Raw genomic sequence first — 22,042 nt, forward strand, 5'->3', positions numbered from 1 at the left:
TACCACCAAAGCCCTATAAATCTCTCCCAGAATCACTCCAAACAAGAACCTTAAGTTTTACTCAGAACTTCTGTCAGGACCAGAGGAAAGTTTGAAAAATTCTCACTTAAGAACCCAATGATTTGCTTTTACAGGACGAGTACACATGTTTGGAGAGCAGGGTAGTGAAGTCACAGTCTGGATATATCATCAGCTGTTACAGTGTGGGAGTCAAGCATGTCTGCAGTTGCTCGGTTGACAATAACATGGAACATTTTAGAGCACGCTGAGGAAAAAAGAATCTCCAGCTCTTTTCTTTAGAAGAAGATGATGTTGGGTTTTAGCTGGATGAACAAAAGAAACAGACAAACAAGCTCATTCAGCTAACTTCACCCACAACTGCTCCTAATTTCCATCATGCATGTGATGATATGATTCGTCCCTGTAATGGCCCCTGACATGTCCTGCAGATGGCAGTGTTCAGCAAGTGGCAGGGCTCATCTATGGTGTGTTGCATGAGCTCAACACAGCTGTTTTTTGGGGTGATCTGGTGTATCAAAGTTAACCCATGCCTAATCAGTTTAGCATCATTATATGCCCTTTTAAGTTGACAAATTAAAAGACGGTATAATTTATAGTTTTTGAGATATCATGTTCAGACTAAGCATAAAAGCAAGCAAGACAAAGATGTTTTGGTGGTATCATCTTGTAAACTCCATCTCTGATGCAAATTGTAAGTGCTGTGACCTTGATGTCGCTGTAATCGTGGCTATAAAAAGGTTGACCGACGGGTGCATTTGTCTTTTGAGTTGAAATGCCATCTCTGCTTCATGCCCACTCAGTCACATTGCTCTCACACTGAGTCACACTCCACCCGGCTGCTTGCCCTCCAGCAGTTGTCATGGTGGTGTCATCTCATGCTTTCAGCTGTTCTACTGTGGCACACGTCTGAATGCACCGCCAGCCGCATTGACTCTCGCATCACTGCGATGCTGTTGCACTCATTTAAAAAATAAGGATTTAAAAAATTTTTGCTACTATCTCATCACCATTCAGCCTCATATAAAACGCTGTTTCAAAAATATCCCAGACATTCTCTTTCATTGCTTAAAAAAAAATCCACTTGTTTTTCTTAATAAAATATAAACCAAATGTCAAATAAAACATGAATATGTACATACGCTTCAAACAGGAATCCAGATCCTTGACTCACTATAAAGGAAGGACTGCTTTGACAACAATCGTGGCTCATAGAACCCTGAAAAGAGGAAGACAAAATTCAGATTTTTTTTTTTTTTTTTTGCACATGAATTAAGTAGGTCCCTTCGGCTGCTCCCTTGTTTGCACTTGGGGTCGCCACAGCAAATCCAAGGTGGATCTGCATGTTGAATTGGCACAGGTTTTACGCTGGATGCCCTTCCTGACATAACTCCACATTACATGGAGAAATGCGGCAGGGGTGGGATTTGAACCCGGAGCCTTCTGAACTGAAACCAAGCGTGTTAACCACTTGGCCACCACCCCTGCAAGAAGCAGATAAAAGGTTTTAATCAGAGTTTTTGTTTCATATCTTCCACTGGGTGCCTTGAACCACCAGTAAGGGCTGCTAAATACCATGGTCTACATACAACAGTGGGAAGGTAAAACTCCCTTTTAACAGGAAGAAACCTCCAGCAGAACCAGGCTCAGGGAGGGGCAGTCTTCTGCTGGGACTGGTTGGGGCTGAGGGGAGAGAATCAGGAAAAAGACATGCTGCGGAAGAGAGCAGAGATCAATCACTAATGATTAAATGCAGAGTGGTGCATACACAGCAAAAAGAGGTGAATAAAAAGAAACACTCAGTGCATCATGGGAACCCCCCAGCAGTCTAAGTCTATAGCAGCATAACTAAGGGATGGTTCAGGGTCACCTGATCCAGCTTTAAGAAAGTTTTAAGCTTAATCTTAAAAGTAGAGAGGGTGTCTGTCTCCCTAATCCGAATTAGGAGCTGGTTCCACAGGAGAGGAGCCTGAAAGCTGAAGGCTCTGCCTCCCATTCTACTCTTACAAACCCTACGAACTACAAGTAAGCCTGCAGTCTGAGAGCGAAGCGCTCTATTGGGGTGATATGGTACTATGAGGTCCCTAAGATAAGATGGGACCTGATTATTCAAAACCTTATAAGTAAGAAGAAGAATTTTAAATTCTATTCTGGAATTAACTGGAAGCCAATGAAGAGAGGCCAATATGGGTGAAATATGCTCTCTCCTTCTAGTCCCTGTCACCACTCTAGCTGCAGCATTTTGAATGAACTGAAGGCTTTTCAGGGAACTTTTAGGACAACCTGATAATAATGAATTACAATAGTCCAGCCTAGAAGAAATAAATGCATGAATTAGCTTTTCAGCATCACTCTGAGACAAGACCTTTATAATTTTAGAGATATTGTGCAAATGCAAAAAAGCAGTCCTACATATTTGCTTAATATGCGCATTGAAGGACATATCCTGATCAAAAATGACTCCAAGATTTCTCACAGTATTACTGGAGGTCAGGGTAATGCCATCCAGAGTAAGGATCTGGTTAGACACCATGTTTCTAAGATTTGTGGGGCCAAGTACAATAACCTCAGTTTTATCTGAATTTAGAAGCAGGAAATTAGAGGTCATCCATGTCTTTATGTCTGTAAGACATTCCTGCAGTTTAACTAATTGGTGTGTGTCCTCTGGCTTCATGGATAGATAAAGCTGGGTATCATCTGCGTAACAATGAAAATTTAAGCAATGCTTTCTAATAATACTGCCTAAGGGAAGCATGTATAAAATGAATAAAATCGGTCCTAGCACAGAACCTTGTGGAACTCCATAATTAACCTTAGTCCGTGAAGAAGACTCCCCATTTACAAGAACAAATTGTAATCTATTAGATAAATATGATTTAAACCACTGCAGCGCAGTGCCTTTAATACCTATGGTATGCTCTAATCTCTGTAATAAAATTTTATGGTCAACAGTATCAAAAGCTGCACTGAGGTCTAACAGGACAAGCACAGAGATGAGTCCACTGTCTGAGGCCATAAGAAGATCATTTGTAACCTTCACTAATGTTGTTTCTGTATTATGATGAATTCTGCAACCTGACTGAAACTCTTCAAATAGACCATTCCTCTGCAGATGATCAGTTAGCTGTTTTACAACTACCCTTTCAAGAATTTTTGAGAGAAAAGGAAGGTTGGAGATTGGCCTATAATTAGCTAAGATAGCTGGGTCAAGTGATGGCTTTTTAAGTAATGGTTTATTTACTGCCACCTTAAAAGCCTGTGGTACATAGCCAACTAATAAAGATAGATTGATCATATTTAAGATCGAAGCATTAATTAATGGTAGGGCTTCCTTGAGCAGCCTGGTAGGAATGGGGTCTAATACACACGTTGATGGTTTGGAGGAAGTGACTAATGAAAATAACTCAGACAGAACAATCGGAGAGAAAGAGTGTAACCAAATACCAGCATTACTGAAAGCAGCCGGACATAAAGATATGTCTTTGGGATGGTTATGGATAATTTTTTCTCTAATAGTTAAAATTTTATTTGCAAAGAAAGTCATGAAGTCATTACTAGTTAAAGTTAAAGGAATACTCGGCTCAATAGAGCTCTGACTCTTTGTCACCCTGGCTACAGTGCTGAAAAGAAACCTGGGGTTGTTCTTATTTTCTTCAATTAGTGATGAATAGTAAGATGTCCTAGCTTTATGGAGAGCTTTTGTGTAGAGCAACAGACTCTTTTTCCAGGTTAAGTGAAGATCTTCTAAATTAGTGAGATGCCATTTCCTCTCCAACTTATGGGTTATCTGCTTTAAGCTGCGAGTTTGTGAGTTATACCACGGAGTCAGGCACTTCTGATTTAAGGCTCTCTTTTTCAGAGGAGCTACAGCATCCAAAGTTGTGCTCAATGAGGATGTAAAGCTATTGACGAGATAATCTATCTCACTCACAGAGTTTAGGTAGCTACTCTGCACTGTGTTGGTATATGGCATTAAAGAACATAACAAAGAAGGAATGATCATATCCTTAAACCTAGTTACAGCACTTTCAGAAAGACGTCTACTGTAATGAAACTTATTCCCCACTGCTGGGTAGTCCATTAAAGTAAATGTAAATGTTATTAAGAAATGATCAGACAAAATGGGGTTTTCGGGGAATACTGTTAAGTCTTCAATTTCCATGCCATATGTCAGAACAAGATCTAAAGTGTGGTTAAAATGGTGGGTGGACTCATTTACATTTTATCTCTTATGGAGATGTGGATGATGATGATGAGTGACAGCTGGTGTTGTTGATGAGTGACAGCTGCCACTCCCGGTTGCTCTGGCGCCCTCTCGTGCCTGAAGCCCGCACTTCAGGCAGGGCACCCTCTGGTGGTGGGCCAGCAGTACCTCCTCTTCAGCGGCCCACACAACAGGACCCCCCCCCCTCAACGGGCGCCTCCGGGTGACGGGTGTAGAAGTCGGCCAGGAGGGCCGGGTCGAGGATGAAGCTCCTTTTCACCCAGGAGTGCTCTTCGGGTCCATAACCCTCCCAGTCCACCAGATACTGGAACCCCCGGCCCTTACGACGGACGTCCAGGAGCCAGCGAACTGTCCACACGGGCTCCCCATCGATGATTCGGGCAGGAGGTGGTGCCGGTCCGGGGGTACAGAGGGAAGAGATGTGGTGAGGCTTGATCCGGGAGACATGAAAGACAGGATGTATCCGCAGTGAAGCTGGCAGCCTCAGCTTCACCGCGGCAGGGCTGAGGACCTTGATGATGGAGAAGGGGCCGATGTACCGGTCCTTCAGTTTCTGTGAGTCTACCTGTAATGGAATGTCCTTCATCGATAGCCAAACCTCCTGCCCGGGCTGGTATGCAGGGGCCGGGGATCGCCGGCGGTCTGCATGGGCCTTGGCCCTCGTCCGGGCTTTGAGCAGGGCAGAGCGGGCAGAGCGCCACACCCGACTGCACCTCCTCAGATGGGCCTGGACCGAGGGCACCCCGACCTCTCCCTCCACAAGCGGAAACAATGGGGGCTGGTACCCCAAACACACCTCAAACGGGGAGAGGCCGGTGGCAGATGAAACTTGGCTGTTGTGTGCGTACTCGATCCAGGCCAGATGGTTGCTCCAGGCTGTCGGGTGCGCCGAGGTCACACAGCGAAGGGCCTGTTCCAATTCCTGGTTGGCCCGCTCTACCTGTCCGTTGGTCTGGGGATGGTACCTGGACGAGAGGCTCACGGTGGCCCCCAGTTCCCTACAGAAACTCCTCCAGACTTGCGAGGAGAACTGGGGACCACGGTCAGAGACGACATCGGATGGAATCCCATGCAGACGTACGACGTGGTGGACCAGGAGGTCTGCAGTCTCCTGGGCCGTCGGGAGCTTCGGGAGGGCCACAAAGTGGGCCGCCTTGGAGAACCGGTCCACTATCGTGAGGATGGTGGTCATGCCCTGGGACGGCGGGAGGCCCGTGACGAAGTCCAGGCCGATGTGAGACCAGGGGTGGTGGGGCACAGGTAACGGCTGGAGGAGACCCCGTGCCCATTGGTGGTCTGCCTTTCCCCTGGCGCAGGTGGTGCAGGCCTGGACATACTCCCGGACGTCGGCTTCCATAGATGCCCACCAGAAGCGCTGCCTGACCACTGCCCCGGTTCTTCGCACCCCTGGGTGACAGGAGAGCTTGGACCCATGACAGAAGTCCAGGACAGCAGCTCTGGCTTCTGGTGGGACGTAGAGTCTGTTCTTTGGGCCGGTCCCTGGGTCCGGGTTCCGTGCCAGGGCCTCCTGGACGGTCTTCTCCACGTCCCAGGTGAGGGCTGCCACGATAGTGGACTCGGGGATGATAGGTTCCGGTGGATCTGACAGCTCGACCTTGACTTCCTCTTCATGGACCCGGGACAGGGCATCAGATCGCTGGTTCTTGGTCCCGGGGCAGTAGGTAATCCGGAAGTCAAAACACCCGAAGAACAGTGACCAGCGGGCTTGCCTGGGGTTCAGACGCTTCGCGGTCCGGATGTACTCCAGGTTCTGATGGTCCGTGAAAACCGTGAAGGGCTCCGTAGCTCCCTTCAACAGGTCTCTCCACTCCTCAAGAGCCTCTTTCACCGCTAGGAGTTCCCGATTGCCGACGTCATAGTTCCGCTCTGCCGGGGTCAACCTATGGGAAAAATAGGCACAAGGATGGAGAACCTTGTTGGACTCTCCGCTCTGGGACAACACAGTTCCTATCCCTGAGTCAGAGGCATCCACTTCAACAACAAACTGCCGATTGGGATCGGGCTGCACCAGAACGGGTGCAGACGAGAACCGACGTTTCAACTCCCTAAATGCAGCTTCGCACCGGTCCGACCAGGTAAAGGGGATTTTAGTGGAGGTCAGGGCCGTCAGGGGGCTGACTACCTGGCTATAGCCCTTAATGAGCCTCCTGTACAAATTTGCGAAGCCGAGGAACTGTTGCAGCTTCCTATGGCTTGTCGGTTGGGGCCAATCTCTCACCGCCGCTACCTTGGCTGGATCGGGTGCGACGTTGTTGGAGGAGATGATGAACCCCAGGAAGGACAAAGAAGTGCGGTGAAACTCGCACTTCTCGCCCTTCACAAACAGCCGATTCTCCAACAACCGCTGCAGGACCTGACGTACATGCTGCACATGAGTCTCAGGATCCGGGGAGAAGATGAGGATGTCGTCCAGATATACGAAGACGAACCGGTGCAGGAAGTCCCGCAAGACGTCATTAACCAATGCCTGGAACGTCGCGGGCGCATTGGTGAGGCCGAACGGCATGACCAGGTACTCAAAGTGACCTAACGGGGTGTTAAATGCGGTCTTCCACTCGTCTCCCTTCCGGATCCGAACCAGGTGATACGCGTTCCTAAGATCTAATTTGGTGAAGATTTGGGCTCCATGCAGGGGCGTGAACACTGAATCTAACAGAGGCAGCGGGTATCGATTACGAACCGTGACTTCATTCAGCCCTCTGTAGTCTATGCATGGACGAGTCCGCCGTCCTTTTTGCCCACGAAAAAGAAACCTGCACCCATCGGGGAGGTGGAGTTCCGGATCAACCCGGCAGCTAAGGAGTCTCGGATGTAGGACTCCATTGATTCACGCTCAGGACGAGAGAGGTTGTACAGCCTGCTGGACGGGTACTCAGCGCCTGGGATCAAATCAATGGCACAACCGTACGGACGGTGCGGGGGAAGAGTGAGTGCCAGATCTTTGCTGAAGACGTCAGCAAGATCATGGTACTCATCAGGCACCACTGACAGATTGGACTTTGACAGACTTTAACCTCCTCGTTAGCTGTCACACCGGGTGGAACCGAGGATCCTAAACATTCCCGGTGGCAAGTGTCACTCCACTGCGTCACTACCCCAGACGGCCAATCAATCCGGGGATTGTGCTTTAACATCCATGGAAATCTCAAAATCACTCGGGAGGTAGAAGGTGTTACATAGAACACAATTTCCTCCCTGTGATTTCCAGACACCACCAAAGTCACAGGAGGTGTCTGGTGTGTGATTAATGGGAGAAGGGTGCCATCTAGTGCCCGTACCTTCAATGGGGAAGGTAGAGCCACTAGAGGGAGCCCTACCTCCCTGGCCCATCTGCTGTCCAGCAGATTCCCTTCAGACCCCGTGTCCACCAGTGCTGGAGTGTGAAGGGTAAGATCCCCACTCAGGATCGTCACTGGGATGCGTGCAGATCTACGGGATCTCCCCGCGTGTATGTTATGGCCCACCCTTAACCCAGTCTCTAAGGGCGGGCGTTGAAGTTTAACCGCTTGGGGCAGTTCCTTTGTATGTGCTCCTGAGAGCCACAGAAAAAACATTCTCCACGAGCCAGCCTCCGTTGTCTGTCATTTGATTTTACTTTAGCCCTGCTCGTGTCCATAGCTTCGTCAGCAGGGGGAGCTGTAACTCCACGGAGCTCTCCGACTGTGGAACGTGGGGACGGTGGCACCCTTTCAGACCCGGAAGGAAGAGGGACTGCTCGCGCCCGGCCACGCCCTTCGCCCTGCTCCCGACGGTGTTCTTCTAACCGGTTGTCTAACCATATAACCAGGTCGACCAGCCCGTCAAAATCCCGCGGCTCATCCTTAGCCAGCAGGTGCTCCTTCAGGACCGGAGACAGTCCGTTTATGAAGGCGGCGCGGAGTGCAACGTTATTCCAGCCGGACCTCGCAGCCGCGATGCGGAAGTCGACTGCATACTCGGCTGCACTCCGACGTCCCTGTCTCATTGACAGCAGCACGGTCGAAGCGGTCTCGCCTCTATTGGGATGATCAAACACTTGTTTAAACTCCCTCACAAACCCAGTATATGTCGTTAGGAGCCGTGAATTTTGCTCCCAGAGCACCATAGCCCAGGCGTGTGCCTCTCCTCGAAGCAAATTAATGACATAAGCCACATACATTTCTACTCTTCAAAAATCACATGCACTTCCTCCCCTTTTAAGTATTTATGCCCTGGTTTTTGTTGTTGTTTTTTGTTTTTGTTTTTTTGTTGTTGTTGTTGTTTTAAGAGTACAGGAAGAAAAAAACAATTCTTAATTAAAAGAAAAGTGGTTGCAGAGATTTATGGCAAACAACTGGGGGAAAAAGTCACAGTTTCACATCCATAAAAATGGTATCTATCCAAAATTTTTCATGTCAGCATTTGGCCACAGTTCAGTTTTAACAGGAAATCTGCTGAGCAGTCTGAGTTCAGATGGACACAGGACATTAGCGTATGTCTGTGTGGACCTCGTGCACAGTGCGGTATAATAAATGCTGCATTAATTTCAGATCACCATGTGTAAGAGAGTTACTGTTCGTTTTTGCTTCACGCTCCAAGAGACAGAGATGAATGTTCAATGAGCTCAACCAAGAGCTTCCTCAAATCCCAAAGGGGGATTTCCTTTTTTAAATGTGCCACGGCTTTGTCTAAAAGAAGAATTAAAGGAAAAACCAGCTTCACACTGCCAGACTGCAGAAATTATTTTGTGATTAAATGACAAAACCTTATTTTTGCACATCCAGTTCTCATTAAACTGACCTGTATCTTAATGAGTTCAACAGTGGACAGATGTTAATTATTCATTTATTCATTTTATGACACTTATGCAGGTCCGAGTCACAAGCAGCTCATCCGACACTTCCCTATCCTTGGCCAAGCCCACTAATTCTTCATGGGGGGTTCCAGAGACATTCTCAACTGATTTGGGGGAGATACGCGTATAACCTCTCCAGCTCGAATGAGTTGTCTCAGCTGGGGCCTTTCAATGCAAAGAAGCAGCGGCTCTACTCAGAGTCACTCTCAAATATTTGAGTTTCCCGCCCTGTTGCTGAATGCAAATCCAGATACCCAATGGAGGAACTTCATTTCTACCACTTGTATCCATGACCTTTTTCTATAATGCAAGACACCATCCACCCATTTTGTAAACCCACTTATTCCAGTTACAGGTCACAGAGGAGCTGGAGTCTGTCCTAGCCCTAGACTCCTATCGGTCGTTTAGGAGTGGGAAATCTCACTCCAAGATGGAGGCCAGTATCCGGCCCAATTCAAAGCCGGGCCAGTTGTCGGGCGAGAGTCTATCCCAGTAACCACTGGATAAGAGGTGGGGTTCACCTAGAACAGGTCGCCAGGCTATCTCAAGGCTGACATACATATAGACTAAGGAAGTCTTTCACACACTCATGCACACCTACTGTCAACTGAGAGTCACCAGTCTACCTAACCTGCATGTATTTGGAAGTGGGAGGAAGCCAGAGCACCCGGAAGGAACCCACACGAACACGGGGAGAACTCTGCACGGAAAGGACCAGGTCAAAAGCGAGCCCAGGACCTTCTCACTGGGAGACAACAGTGCTAACCACTAAGCCACCGTGTCGCCCATGTAACACAACATGCTGTACCAAAAATAAATAAGAAAATGTCCTGGATTTTTCTCTCATAGCATTACCTGGACCGGGTCCCAGAGCAGCACGTGAGTCATGGAGAATCCGGTCAGTTGTGGATGCAAATGCAGCAGAAGACATGTGATGCTTCAATGGACTGTTGTTATTTGTGATGTCATAGTGGCCAGGTCCTGGTAAGGGAGGGTCCTTAGGAACAATGACGGGAGGTGCTGATGTTGCCAAATAATATCTCCTCCTTCAAAGACAGATTACACTTTTAGGTATGTCGGAACAAATGACAAGGGAAAATATTCCCACATATGGAAGCATCTGGTGATCATAATTCAAAAGGAAAAAGCAAATTTGAAAATTCAAAAGCAATAGCAGAAAGGCGCTGTAATTTTCAAAACATGGGTGCATTACTTGACTCATACATAAAATTTAATGATCCTATTTGAATTTTAATTTTCATCTTCAAGTATACACATTCTATCAGAAAATTAAAAAGAAAAAGAAAATGACTTTTGCTTTATAAATTTGAAACAATACCTGCTAAACACTGCTCACGATTCAAATGAAAAAGCAAATTTAAAATTGAAAAAGCATTTGAAGGAAGGCTTTTCAAAACATGGGTGCATTATTGGACTCATCAATAAAATTACAATTAAAACAAGAGCAATAAAAGATTTCTGACGTCTGCCAATCCGGACCTGGATCACCTCCAAAATTCAGTGGAGTCTTGCATGCCCTAATATCTATCTGTGGTGCAAATTTGGTGAGAATCCCTGAAGTAGTTTTGACATAATCTTTCAAAACCTATATAAAGTGAAATCTTGATTCAGAATCTGGATCTGGATCACCTCCAAAATTTAATGGAGTCTTCTATGGCCTAATATCTATCTGTGGTGAAAATTACATCAAAATCTGTGCAGTAATTTTTTATGTAGTCCTGCTAACAGACAGACAGACCAATAAATAAATAAATGGCCATGATTTTATTACGTCCTTGGTGGACGTAAAAATTATAATTAACATTCAGTTATCTAATACCCACAACCATAGTGTGATATATGATACAATGTAAGTTTGCTCACAGTTTGCTCTTCACCGGTGTGGGGGCCTGATGGGGACTGTATGCTCCTGGACCTGGCACACAGTAGTCCTTTGGAGGAGGTACTCTCACAGTTTTTGATTTAAAAGGAGACAAAATTGTCTTTGGGCCGAGAAAGATTGAACTATCTTTCACCTTATAATGACCTTTAAGAAATGCATAACATTTTAAATATACACAACAAACAGAATGAAGTCCAAAAAAAAAATGGTTAAATGAGATTTTGCATGGGTTTACAGGAACATAATTACATGGTGACGGCACGTTTGTGTTTGCACAGAATGAGTTGCGTGCACTTTTTGATAGGAAAGATGAGGTACCGGACATCGAGCATTTACTTTTACTAAAGCTGCTGCAGACCTGCACAGAGACAAACGACAAGGCTCCGACTCTACAGCACACATCTCAAAGGATGCACTCTGAACGCACTCAATACATGCATTATTTACACATGTACGTACGTGGTACTGATTTGGGGCTGGACTTTGATGCTTTGGCTCTTCCAGCTGCACGGCGACAGGCAGCCTGAACACTCTGGAGACTCCAGTGTTAAAGTCGTACTTGTTTATGAAGGAGCCCTGCAGATTGTATGCATTTGGTGGTGGGATGTTTCTTTGTGGGTGACGAGGAATCCCGGCAGCCTAGTCGATGATACAATAATGCCAAGTTAATTTATGTTGCTCAAAATCTCAAGACAAGCAGCAGTGGCTTTGATGGCCACTGGACCTAAGCTTCAGAAATGAAAGAAATGGACAAACAAGCTATTTTCAAACTACATGTAACTTGAAGACTTCACATACACAATTTAACCAGGTTAGTACCATTGAGATTGAGACCTCTTTTACAAAGGAGATCTAGTTGACAGTTCTGCTAACCAGCATGTCTTTAAATGTGGGAAGGAACTGGAGCACCCGGAGGAAACCCACGCAAACATGCAAACTCCACACAGAAAGGCCACAGGTGGAAATCAAACCCATGACTTTCTTGCTGTGAGGCATGAGTGCTAACCACTAATCTACCATGCTGCCCAATTCAGTGGCTTTGTATACAAGGTCTGTTAGAAAACTATCTGACCTTTTTATTTTTTTTAAAAAACTATATTGCTTTGAATCATCATCAATCAACACAGCCTTCACTTTGGAAATGATCTGGTCGTTTCAGCCTGTCGATCGCCGCTCGGAGGGCGGCGCCCTGCGCCGCTGTGGGCCATCTTTAATCTGGTTGTAATGATCCTTAATCTGTGTGATGCCCAGAGTATCTTCACCAAAAGCCGTCTGAATCGTCTGAATGGTTTCCACCTGGCTGTCTCTCAGTTTCTGGAAAAATTTGATTCAGCGCTGCTCCAATCGCTCAGCCATTTTCCTGACAATGAAAATCCGACGAGGAGGGTGGACCAGTGCTCACTCAAAGCCTGCCCACAGGCGAATGATGCAACCAACAGGCGTGAAAAAAACTCACGCATGCGCACGAAGGTTCAAGCTTGGCTGATGCAAGCGCACATGATTCAAATCCATATAGTTTTTAAAAAAAATAAAAAGGTCAGATAGTTTTCTAACAGACTTCGTATATCACAGTAAGTAACAGCTATGCTGACTTAATAAAATTTAACAGTTAATTTTATCTTAACTTTACATTTATTATTTCATTGAAATAAATTTGTATTTGCTTAACAAACTATATTTTTTTAAATATACTTAATTTGTTTGGTAAATGTCATTCCGAATATTTGGAAATATATAATATATATATAATATTTAATATAATATATTATATATATAATATTTTTACTTAGATTTACCAAGATTATCAAGTATATTTAAATTATTTCACAGCTTTTTAATTTACTCTATTTTTAAGCGTAAAACTATTTCACCAAAAAATCCTGTAGAACACAGTAACAGTTTTTAGAATGTATGTTAAGAGAGACAACAAGAAGGAAGAAGTGTCTGCATTGGTTACATTCATATAAAATCCTTTCTGCAGGGTTGTGTGCATTTGTGGCCATGTTATTTAAGTTTTACAACATAACCACTGTGAATCATACATTTATCTCTCTATCTCTTTCTTTCTTTCTGTCTCTCTCACAGACCCAATTCACTCCATGCCTCACTTGGCCTTACACTTTTTTCTTTCACAGCTATATTCATACAATATTGTTTCCACAGATTTGTGTGAAGGCATGACTGTATTATTTGAGTTTTAGAGTATAACTGCTGTGAAAAAAATTGAAAGTAACAGTATACTTCACTGATTTAGTGTATTTCTGTGCAGACACAGTCTGTCTTTCTCATTAACAATGACATCTGCTCTCCCTCAACCATCTTCCTTACCATCTTTTTCTTTGAATGAATGAATGTATTTATTCGGTACACAGATGAACATAACAAAGACAATAGCAAAAACTCATAAAAAGAACAATGTAACAGTGAACCCGTGTGGCTCCGTCTTTCACAGCTAATACATAGAGGTGGGCGATACTGGGAATTTTGGTATTGATCCGATACCAAGTAAATACAGGCCCAGTATCACCAATATCGATACCAATACTTTTTCATATTTAAGCTTCATAGATCCAAAGGGTCCAAAAGACCTAGGATAGAATTTCGCCTAACATTGTACATGACAACAAAATACTTTATTATCACAATCAACATGTTGTGTGGGCCGCTGAAGAGGAGGCACTGCTGGCCCACCACCACCAGAGGGCGCCCTGCTTGGAGTGCGGGCTCCAAGCACGAGAGGGCGCCAGACCTAGAAGAAGTGACAGCTGTCATTCATCCCCTGCCCCAGCTGTCACTCGTTCATCATCATCGCCACCATAAAAGCCGGACTGCAACTCCACCTCCTCGCCGAGAAATCGACTACCATTCCTGAGGTAATCCGTCTCTGCAGTATTTGGATTAATCCACGTTTTGATCTCTGTTTGCAGCCGTTTATTCCTGTGGGACAGTTTTGTTGGAGCGGCGTGTTGTGGGAACCGCGACGTCTTCGCCTCCCACTCCCTCCAGATAAGTGACTGACAGGAGCTGCTTGAGTGTATGATTGGAGGTGGAGGTGCTCCCTCCCATCAGTGTTGGACTGTGTATTACTGAGTGTGCGGACTCACACTCACACATCCTGTTTTTGCTTTCTGCCAGCAGTGCCAGGGTCGACAGCCGGGAACAGAGGCCACCTGGGGACTCGGGACTTGGCGGCTCCGGTGTCCTTCAGACCGTTGGTGGTGGAAGCCGTGTGGAGTACGACTTCTCTCTCGTCGGGGGGGGGGGTCTCCTATCTTCGAGCCTGCCACACGTCACCTGGTGCTAATTGACTGTGCATATTTTTTGTGTCTTTTCGTTGTGTAGCGTCACAACATTAAATTGTTACCTTTTGGTTTAGTCATTGTCCGTTCATTTGCGCCCCCTGTTGTGGGTCCGTGCTACGACACCTTCACAACACAACATTTTTGTTTAAAAAATATCACTCAACACAACTTAAAACAAAATCTCCTGAGATAGAGGGCTGACAAACTGCTGCTCCATGTTGTGTGACACAGCACAGCGCTGCTCTTACAGAGTAGACTTTGATGAATCTGCGTGCGCAGCAGTCAGTGCGTGTAGGAGATAAAGATTGAGTATCGATCTTTTTACATGAGGATCATTCAATATCAATACCAGCATTGGTATCGATATTATCAATATTAGGATCGATCCGCCCACCTCTACTAATTCATATCAAATCCTTTCTGCAGGGTTGTGTGGAGATACAACTGTGTTATTCAAGTTTTACAACAGGATTGCTGTGACACAATCCAAAATGTTTACTTCTTTGAATTAGTACATTTCTGTCTATCTATCTCGGTTCGCCAAGCTTGTGGCATCATATTCAACAAGACTTGAGGCTGTAATTGCTGCTCAAAGTATTGAACAAAGGTTGTGAATACTTATGTACATGTGATTTCTTAATTTTTTATTTTTAACAAATTGGCAAAAACAAAATCAAAAAAGGGAAAACTTTTTCATGTTGTCATTATGGGGTGTTGTGAGTAGACTTTTTTTGGGGGGGGGGGTGGATTTACTCCATTTTGGATTAAGGAAGTGGAAAAAGTGAAGCATTGTGAATACTTTCTGGATGCACCAGCCTTGCGAAAACTGAGGAAAAAAGCTCTGTGGCCATTTAACTATATTAATTAACGGAAGAGAAATTTTGAAACAAAAACACAGCAGATGGACGAAGTTCCTCTATGACAAAGTTACTATAAGATCATTTAATTTACACAGTAAATTAACAGTAAGGTGACCTTGGATCCCACAAAGCCTGTAGTGCCCTTCTTTGAGAATGACGGGCTGATGACCTCAGTGCTGGAAATGCAGTCGTAGCTGCCTGGTCCTGGATTTTCATTCTGAAACAAATATATAGCATCTTTAATGTTGCACTTTCTAAAATGAATTAATATATTGATATGTTAGCAGGAGCCATTCCTGTACCAGACAGATTGGTGAGGGAAACCTCTTAGCCTGAGATGAAAAGCCTTTCTTTTCCTGATTATTTGCCACCAATCTTTGGGATTTCATTTGTTCTGCAGATGAAACAGTGACTTGGAATGGCAAGATAAATCCCTGCACTGCACACCGTCTGATTTAAATAAAGAAATGCAAAAACAATTATATTAGTATTTGGGCTCACCTTAAATCTTCAGCACGTCGTCTATGATTCAGAAAAATAATACATTCAAGATTTTTGCTGAGGTCAGTCAATGTGAAGCCGAAGTAACTTCCTCACAGACATTCCGTTACTATGGTTACTACCATAGACTGTATATATACAGGTTACTACAGCAACAGCAAACAAAGCTCTTTAACCTAAGCCTTTTGAAAAAAACAAATCAATAAAACTTTGAGTTACCACAAATTGCTTTTTGTTGTCTCTCCACCAGCAAACTATACAATACAGATTTTAAATACAGGACAAATACAGTATACATTATTTTGCAGGGATGTGTCATAGTTTAAGGAAAATAAATCAATAAATACATAAATGAATATCACAACAGCTGTTTTAAAAATAACAGAAAAGTAAATAAAAAAAATTACAATTCCCTCCGCCCACCAAAAAAGGATTAATGTAGCGTTTCCGTTCATTTGAAAAAGTAAACAAAAAATAAAGAAAAACCACTTTATTCCATGTAAATATGTATTTTTTAAAATATGAAAGGTGGCTATTACAAGCAATATGCACACTAAATCACACACGCAAAACGTTCATCAATAATATTTTGATAAATTAATATAAAATGTGCTACAGTCATATCTGTAAGTAGTTGGGCAGTGACACAGTTTTTGTAGTTTTTTCCTCTTCACCACAATTGAATTGAAACAATCTACATGTGATTGTGGTGTAGGCGTTTAGCTTTAATACAAAGTGTTTCACAATAATGTTGCATTAACAGCTATTGTCTCCATTTCCATGGGCCAGAATTATTTGGTAAAAGTGATAAAAATAAATAAATAAATAAACACTAATCGTTATCACGGTACGTTAGCGCCATCTGTTGGTAGAATGAGAGTGTTTCCACCGAAAGGCGTCAAACACATAGTTGTGCATAGTACCACGGTCTCCTCCATTGTTTTTATTTATTTATTTATTTATTTATTTTGCCCCAAGTAGACTTTGAGATCTAGAAACTGTCAAAGGAAAGTATATATATATATATAGATATAGATATAGATATAGATATAGATAGATAGATAGATAGATAGATAGATAGATAGATAGATAGATAGATAGATAGATAGATAGATAGATAGATAGATAGATAGATAGATAATGTTTACTTCCCCAATTTCATAAGTCGACCATAAAATGACTGTCAGATCATTTAGCTATCTTTACTGTAGAAGTGCTAGCAATGGAAAAGAAATAGAAAAAATCTACAAGAAGTTACATCACTTCCAGTAATAAATGTTTCTGTTTGACATGTGTTGTGCTTATAAGTCTATCAACATTTTGTATGTAGAATTACTGTCATATATTGTTCTTTTAAGTTCCCAATTTATTTGAGTTACATATTGTACAAATTTACGAAGGATCTATCTGGTTTGACTGTTGTGATAGATTAATTTTATTAAGAAACTGATCATTAAAATCAATTAGTTAAAACAGTAAAATTTGGAGTTAATTTATACACGAATGCCTGAAATGCAAAACTCTTTCATAGTTAATAATTTTGAAATTCATTTTGAATTACTAAAATTGTGAGAGCTGTTAAAATGTTAAGTGCTACGAAAGAGCTAAAAATGGGTTAAAAGAAGGTTAAAACGGCCGTAAATGTACCGGTCAGGTTATTTTATCTGGGATCCACCTGTTGAGCCTTCAGAGAGATTGATGGTGATTGATTAATTATGCCTGCAGAGAGCAGGAGGGGGAGCTCGTGGTCACGATGCTTCATTCTCAATGAAGCTGCCAGAGAGAAATATTGTGTCTGAGCGTCTTTATTGATATTTCCCCTTTTCAGGGTGTAATACTGTCACATGCATTACTTAGAAGTTCCAGATAGAACAGATACAAACTGCATATAATTTATGTATATCTTTTCCATATGGGACTGTGGTCAGTAGAGGAGGTGAAGACGTTCAGTCACCATGTCATCTGTTCGGTTTCAATGGCAGCATGAATCAGCGTAGGCATGTAATTGCATATTTAAAAGGAACAGGATTATTCGATCGAATGTAGTACAGTGCAATTCCCCACACCTTTTTTCTTCATTTTTATTCCTTCTTCCTTTTTCTTCCGTATTATTTATCCCTTCCCTTATCTCTCCATTTCATTATTAATATAGCATACGTCATAAAGGTTCAGTTCGTTAATCATTTGATATAGTTCTGCAGCTTGTTTTTTGTGCATAAATTTTACAGATGAGAAGTGGCAGAGTTCTTTGTGGAAAGTGAAGAAGGTGGCTTTGTTTTCAAAAAAATGACATTTGTGAGTGAAAAATTTTACCAAGAATAATTGATGACATTTGTTTTTGTTTTTTGTCTTATTTTCCCTCATTTTTACTTCTTTGTTTTGAAATAGCCTGTTCTGGCACTATGTTAAACTGTTGTTGTAAATGTTTATTTTGCATAATTAATTTTTAAAAAGTATATATATCATACGTCAGACTCCATTAATGCACCACACCCAAACAGTGAGTGGCGGCAAAGCACTGTATCGGTTTGCAAACCGTTAATAAACTCGACAGAAGAAGAAGAATTGTTCGTTCTGTCCATCATGGCGATGCATGCTAAAGCTACACCGCCGCAGATCCCCGACACACGCCGGGAGCTGGCGGAGTTAGTGAAGAGGAAACAAGAGCTTGCTGTAAGTATATTTATTCCAAGCAAAGGTGGCTTCCAGTGTCTTACCTCGTTGAATTACAGCTATATGTTGTTATTTTTTTGCCCTCAGAGGACATACTGCTTTTGTTTAGGCCCTGCAGATGCTAATAATAGCGGCTGCTAGTGTTGGTAGCTTAGCTAGTTAGCGCCACAGAGGGGGTCTTCTTGAATGTCTGCACGCACATTTTTGAACCCTGTGTTAGCTTATTTTGTTTTCAAAATGTTTACCTGTTTCTGCTTTATTTTTGATTATAATTATTAGAGTGAGCTGTAATTTTGATAACCGAGCCTTGGCCTCTGCCTGGTGATATACTGAATTCTGTGACCCGTCACATTCTATGTGCTTATGTAGGGCTTCAGATGAAAGCAAAATATGCCACTGTAACGTATATTTCAGAATGCTGTTCTAAATACGTGCAAATTCAGTGATTTTTGCATAATGCATTAAGCTGTTGTTTCAGTTTACCTTGCACTAAAAATGTTCATCGGGTTTTCATAGAGCGCAGTATTCAAATGTGATGTTTTGTTGTACTAAGAAGCATGTCAATGTGATGAACTGCCTTGGATCTCTTGCATGTTGTCATAGAATGTGATTTCATAAATATCCTAGGAGACACTGGTGAACTTGGAAAGACAAATATATGCATTTGAGGGCAGCTACCTGGAAGACACCCAGATGTATGGCAACATCATCAGAGGGTGGGACAGATACCTCACCAACCAAAAGTAAGCATCAGGCTGTGTTTTAGGAATGTGTGGAAGAACAAGACAACAAGTGGAGGTGTTTAAGAAGTACATGATGTGGAAGATTGGTTATGTTTACCTCTGTCAGCAGTGCCATTTCAAAAGGCCAAACTGTTTAATTTGGTCAGAAGCTGATTAAATAGCAGTGTAAATGTTTTTAATTATACTAGGAACTCCAACAGCAAGACTGACAGAAGAAATAGAAAATTCAAGGAAGCAGAGCGGCTATTCAGCAAGTCATCTGTTACTTCAGTTGCGGTGAGTTGATCTCATATTTGACTATTTGCATCTGTTATTTCTCATTTCTTGCAAAATAAAACAAAATGCATGTTCTCTTCTCTCATGTGATGGCCAGGCGGTATGTGCACTCGGTGGAATACCAGATCACATGAATGAAAAACGTGAGTTTTCAAATTGATAGTATTGACCAATGTTTTCAGTTTCTGCAGCCACTCTCAAAGTTCAATTTGAATTCACGTGACACAAAATTTTGGCTCTTGTATGGATTATCTCAGGTGAGGCAGGCAGCGGCACAGAAAGTGACGCTTCCCCAGATCTCCAGAACCAAGAGAACGAGCCCAGTCAGGATGATGCTGAAGATGTGGACTCACCACTGCAGGACCTAAAACCACAGAAAGCTGCATCATCCTCCTCCTCAGGCAGCCACCATGGCAGCCACAAGAAGAGAAAGAACAAAAACAGACACAGGTAGCATTGCCTTCTCTCTCTGTGGAAAGTGGCTAAGGTCTAATGAATCACAAGTCACTGTGTGATTTAATTTGAGTTCAGTAGCATTGTTTAGCTCAAATACAAAGATGTTTTCCCAGGCCAACTGTGTGTGTCTCCTGGTATTTGCATATACTGTGTCACATAATAGTGGTCTACTCTTTCAGAATATGAACACTTCCAAAATATTTAAATATTGCAGTTAGGTCCCTAAGCAGTTGGATGGTATAAAAAAAAAATCATTAATTATCCTTAGTGCACCACCACAATGCAGTAGAAATGAAACAATCCAGATGAATTTGTATTTACTAGTTGACTTTCAGTTTCAATTCAAGTGGTTTAACAGAAATAATGCAGTTATCATTGAGGAATTGCAGCCATTTTTATACACAATCCATTTTCAGAAGCCCTTCAAGGTTGGACAGACTAAATATAAGCTTTGTTGTTAATGCAGATGACCTTTTAACAACTTTTCTTTAGTCAGGTCAGGAATGGACATAAACATTTTCAAGTCACTAAATATTTCTTGGACTAACTTATTAAATAATGTAAATGTTGTGGAAAATGTGCCTAGAGTTGGAAGTTCTAAAAAGCTGAAAGAGGTGAGTGAGGGAAGACATCATAACTGTGAAGTAGCTATAGGCTTATGTGGCTGTGGTTGTAGAACGTGCAACGTTTGTCTATGTAATCAGCAGTTACACTGCTTCGTCTTAGTAGTACACAGGATTTTTATACAACAAAAAAAGTCAGCTCAAGACTTGCCTTCCATGTCTTCTGGCAAAGTAGTCGAAGTTTCATGTCTTGTTTGTAAGAAAATCCTTGTCTGTGCCACTCCACCATGAGGTTGTATAATCGGTGAAGTGAAATTCACATTTCATATTTGTAGCTTTTAATTGTTGTGGGGGTGGTGGCCAAGTGCTTAGTGCACTTGGTTTCAGTGTGGAAGGTTCTTGGTTCAAATCCCACCCCTGCTACATTTCTCTGTGTAATGTGGAGTTGCATCAGGAAGAGCATATTGCATAAAAACTTGTGCCAAATCAACATGCAGACCCAACTGGTTTGCACTGAGCTCAGATGAGCTAATAAACTCTTCATGTTTATGTTTTGGTCCACCCCCCACCCTGGGTTCTAATCACATTAACACAGCAGCAGATACACATGGCCAAAGTGACTCTCACTCCTTCTAGTGTGGACTGCAGTTTTGTGTAGCGGTAGGGTTTAGACACAGGCTGGAGAACTAACAGCTGCTGCTCTCTTCCTCCCCCTTAATGCTGCTCCTCAGCCCTTCTGCCATGTTTGATTATGACTTCGAGTAAGTCCCCGTTTTACTTTCCTGCACCTGTGTTCATGTCCTGCCTGTTGTAAAATGCATCCTGAGTTTTCTTCTGTTATTTTTTTTTTTTTTTTTTCCTCTCCCCGCTCTGCCTGCCACTAACTCTGCTTGTTGATCTTTTTGCATGTTCAACACTTCTTTCTGTAATTGTACATATCAGTGTTCAGCTCTATAAACTCCATTAGGCTTTCTTGCTTGTTGATGAGGGTTCTTGTTTTTTTGTTTTTTTTTTCTTACAGCAGATTTCAGTACTGAAACAAACTGATCTTTTCATTTGATGAAATTACTACCAGTTTGTGCACCTCAACAAACGCACTTAGTCTTACTGTGCAGTGGTTCTAAAAGCTGCTTTTTTGATATTGTAGTGGCACGAATTTCCACTGTAATTCTTGTCAGACAAGGTGTGTGGTTTGGTTATATCTAATATATCTTTATTTTTTTTTATGCAGGTTTGACATGAAGGTTAGCAAGAAACCAAGAGCAGTAAGTTGAGTTTTGTTGACTTTGATTTATACCCAATAACCCTTTGAGTGTTGTTGCTTTAATCGTATTTCTCTTCCATCTCCTGTAGGATTATTCAACTTAAAGTGGAGGACTCTGACACACAAGGATGCGTTTAAGAGAAAAAATACTTTGAACTGTGTTTTTATATGTCAGCCATTAATGTGTATTCCTTGAAACATTCCCATTTCCACCTGCCTTTGGCCACAGCTATATGCTTTTGATTTACAGATTAAATAAATGTATGATGTTGCATTTTACTTGAGGCCTGCACGGGCTCACCTCCAGGGCACACAGTTTTGTACAGTTTTTTTTATTTTTTTATTAACTATTTATTATGTAACTAGTGTTCATGTTTCCCCATTGTGAGAAGACTGTATTTTCTGAATCATCAGTTATCCAACC

General features: G+C 42.7%; 2 protein-coding genes across 4 annotated transcripts; one reads left to right on the forward strand and one right to left on the reverse strand.

The window, feature by feature from the left end:
* Window positions 1-1,163: 1,163 nt before the first annotated feature.
* On the reverse strand, window positions 1,164-15,718 carry stpg1 (sperm-tail PG-rich repeat containing 1). The gene is made up of 8 exons (XM_034161199.1): window positions 15,644-15,718; window positions 15,445-15,536; window positions 15,258-15,359; window positions 11,440-11,619; window positions 11,230-11,338; window positions 10,962-11,124; window positions 9,933-10,123; window positions 1,164-1,237 (listed from the first exon to the last, which is right to left on the reverse strand). Exons 2-8 carry the CDS (start codon window positions 15,529-15,531, stop codon window positions 1,164-1,166), a joined length of 906 nt encoding a protein of 301 aa, XP_034017090.1. The 5' UTR covers window positions 15,532-15,536; window positions 15,644-15,718.
* Window positions 12,913-21,933, forward strand: meaf6 (MYST/Esa1-associated factor 6). Of its 3 annotated transcripts, XM_034161201.1 has the most exons (9): window positions 12,913-12,920; window positions 18,198-18,316; window positions 18,944-19,059; window positions 19,248-19,335; window positions 19,433-19,478; window positions 19,593-19,785; window positions 21,086-21,115; window positions 21,586-21,619; window positions 21,708-21,760. In XM_034161201.1, the coding sequence occupies exons 2-9, from the start codon at window positions 18,227-18,229 to the stop codon at window positions 21,720-21,722; spliced, it is 612 nt and encodes a 203-aa protein (XP_034017092.1). In that variant the 5' UTR covers window positions 12,913-12,920; window positions 18,198-18,226; the 3' UTR covers window positions 21,723-21,760. The 3 variants fall into 3 exon arrangements, with proteins under 3 accessions (XP_034017092.1, XP_034017091.1, XP_034017093.1); XM_034161200.1 differs by lacking the exon at window positions 12,913-12,920 and having other exon boundaries at window positions 18,173-18,316; XM_034161202.1 differs by lacking the exons at window positions 12,913-12,920; window positions 21,086-21,115 and having other exon boundaries at window positions 18,174-18,316; window positions 21,708-21,933.
* The last annotated feature ends 109 nt before the right edge of the window (window positions 21,934-22,042 follow it).

Source organism: Thalassophryne amazonica, chromosome 20, assembly GCF_902500255.1.
Source record: "Thalassophryne amazonica chromosome 20, fThaAma1.1, whole genome shotgun sequence".
Lineage (NCBI taxonomy): Eukaryota > Metazoa > Chordata > Actinopteri > Batrachoidiformes > Batrachoididae > Thalassophryne > Thalassophryne amazonica.

What these genes read in the sequence shown, in the direction of transcription:
- stpg1 (XM_034161199.1), bottom strand. Translation starts at nt 15,531, where the DNA reads ATGAAATCCCAAAGATTGGTGGCAAATAATCAGGAAAAGAAAGGCTTT. An exon ending in CACAAACGTGCCGTCACCAT is followed by an intron (nt 11,125 to 11,229) that starts GTAATTATGTTC and finishes CATTTCTTAAAG; the next exon opens with GTCATTATAAGGTGAAAGAT. An exon ending in ACACCGGTGAAGAGCAAACT is followed by an intron (nt 10,124 to 10,961) that starts GTGAGCAAACTT and finishes CTGTCTTTGAAG; the next exon opens with GAGGAGATATTATTTGGCAA.
- meaf6 (XM_034161201.1), top strand. Translation starts at nt 18,227, where the DNA reads ATGGCGATGCATGCTAAAGCTACACCGCCGCAGATCCCCGACACACGC. An exon ending in CATCTGTTACTTCAGTTGCG is followed by an intron (nt 19,336 to 19,432) that starts GTGAGTTGATCT and finishes TGTGATGGCCAG; the next exon opens with GCGGTATGTGCACTCGGTGG. An exon ending in AGATCACATGAATGAAAAAC is followed by an intron (nt 19,479 to 19,592) that starts GTGAGTTTTCAA and finishes GGATTATCTCAG; the next exon opens with GTGAGGCAGGCAGCGGCACA.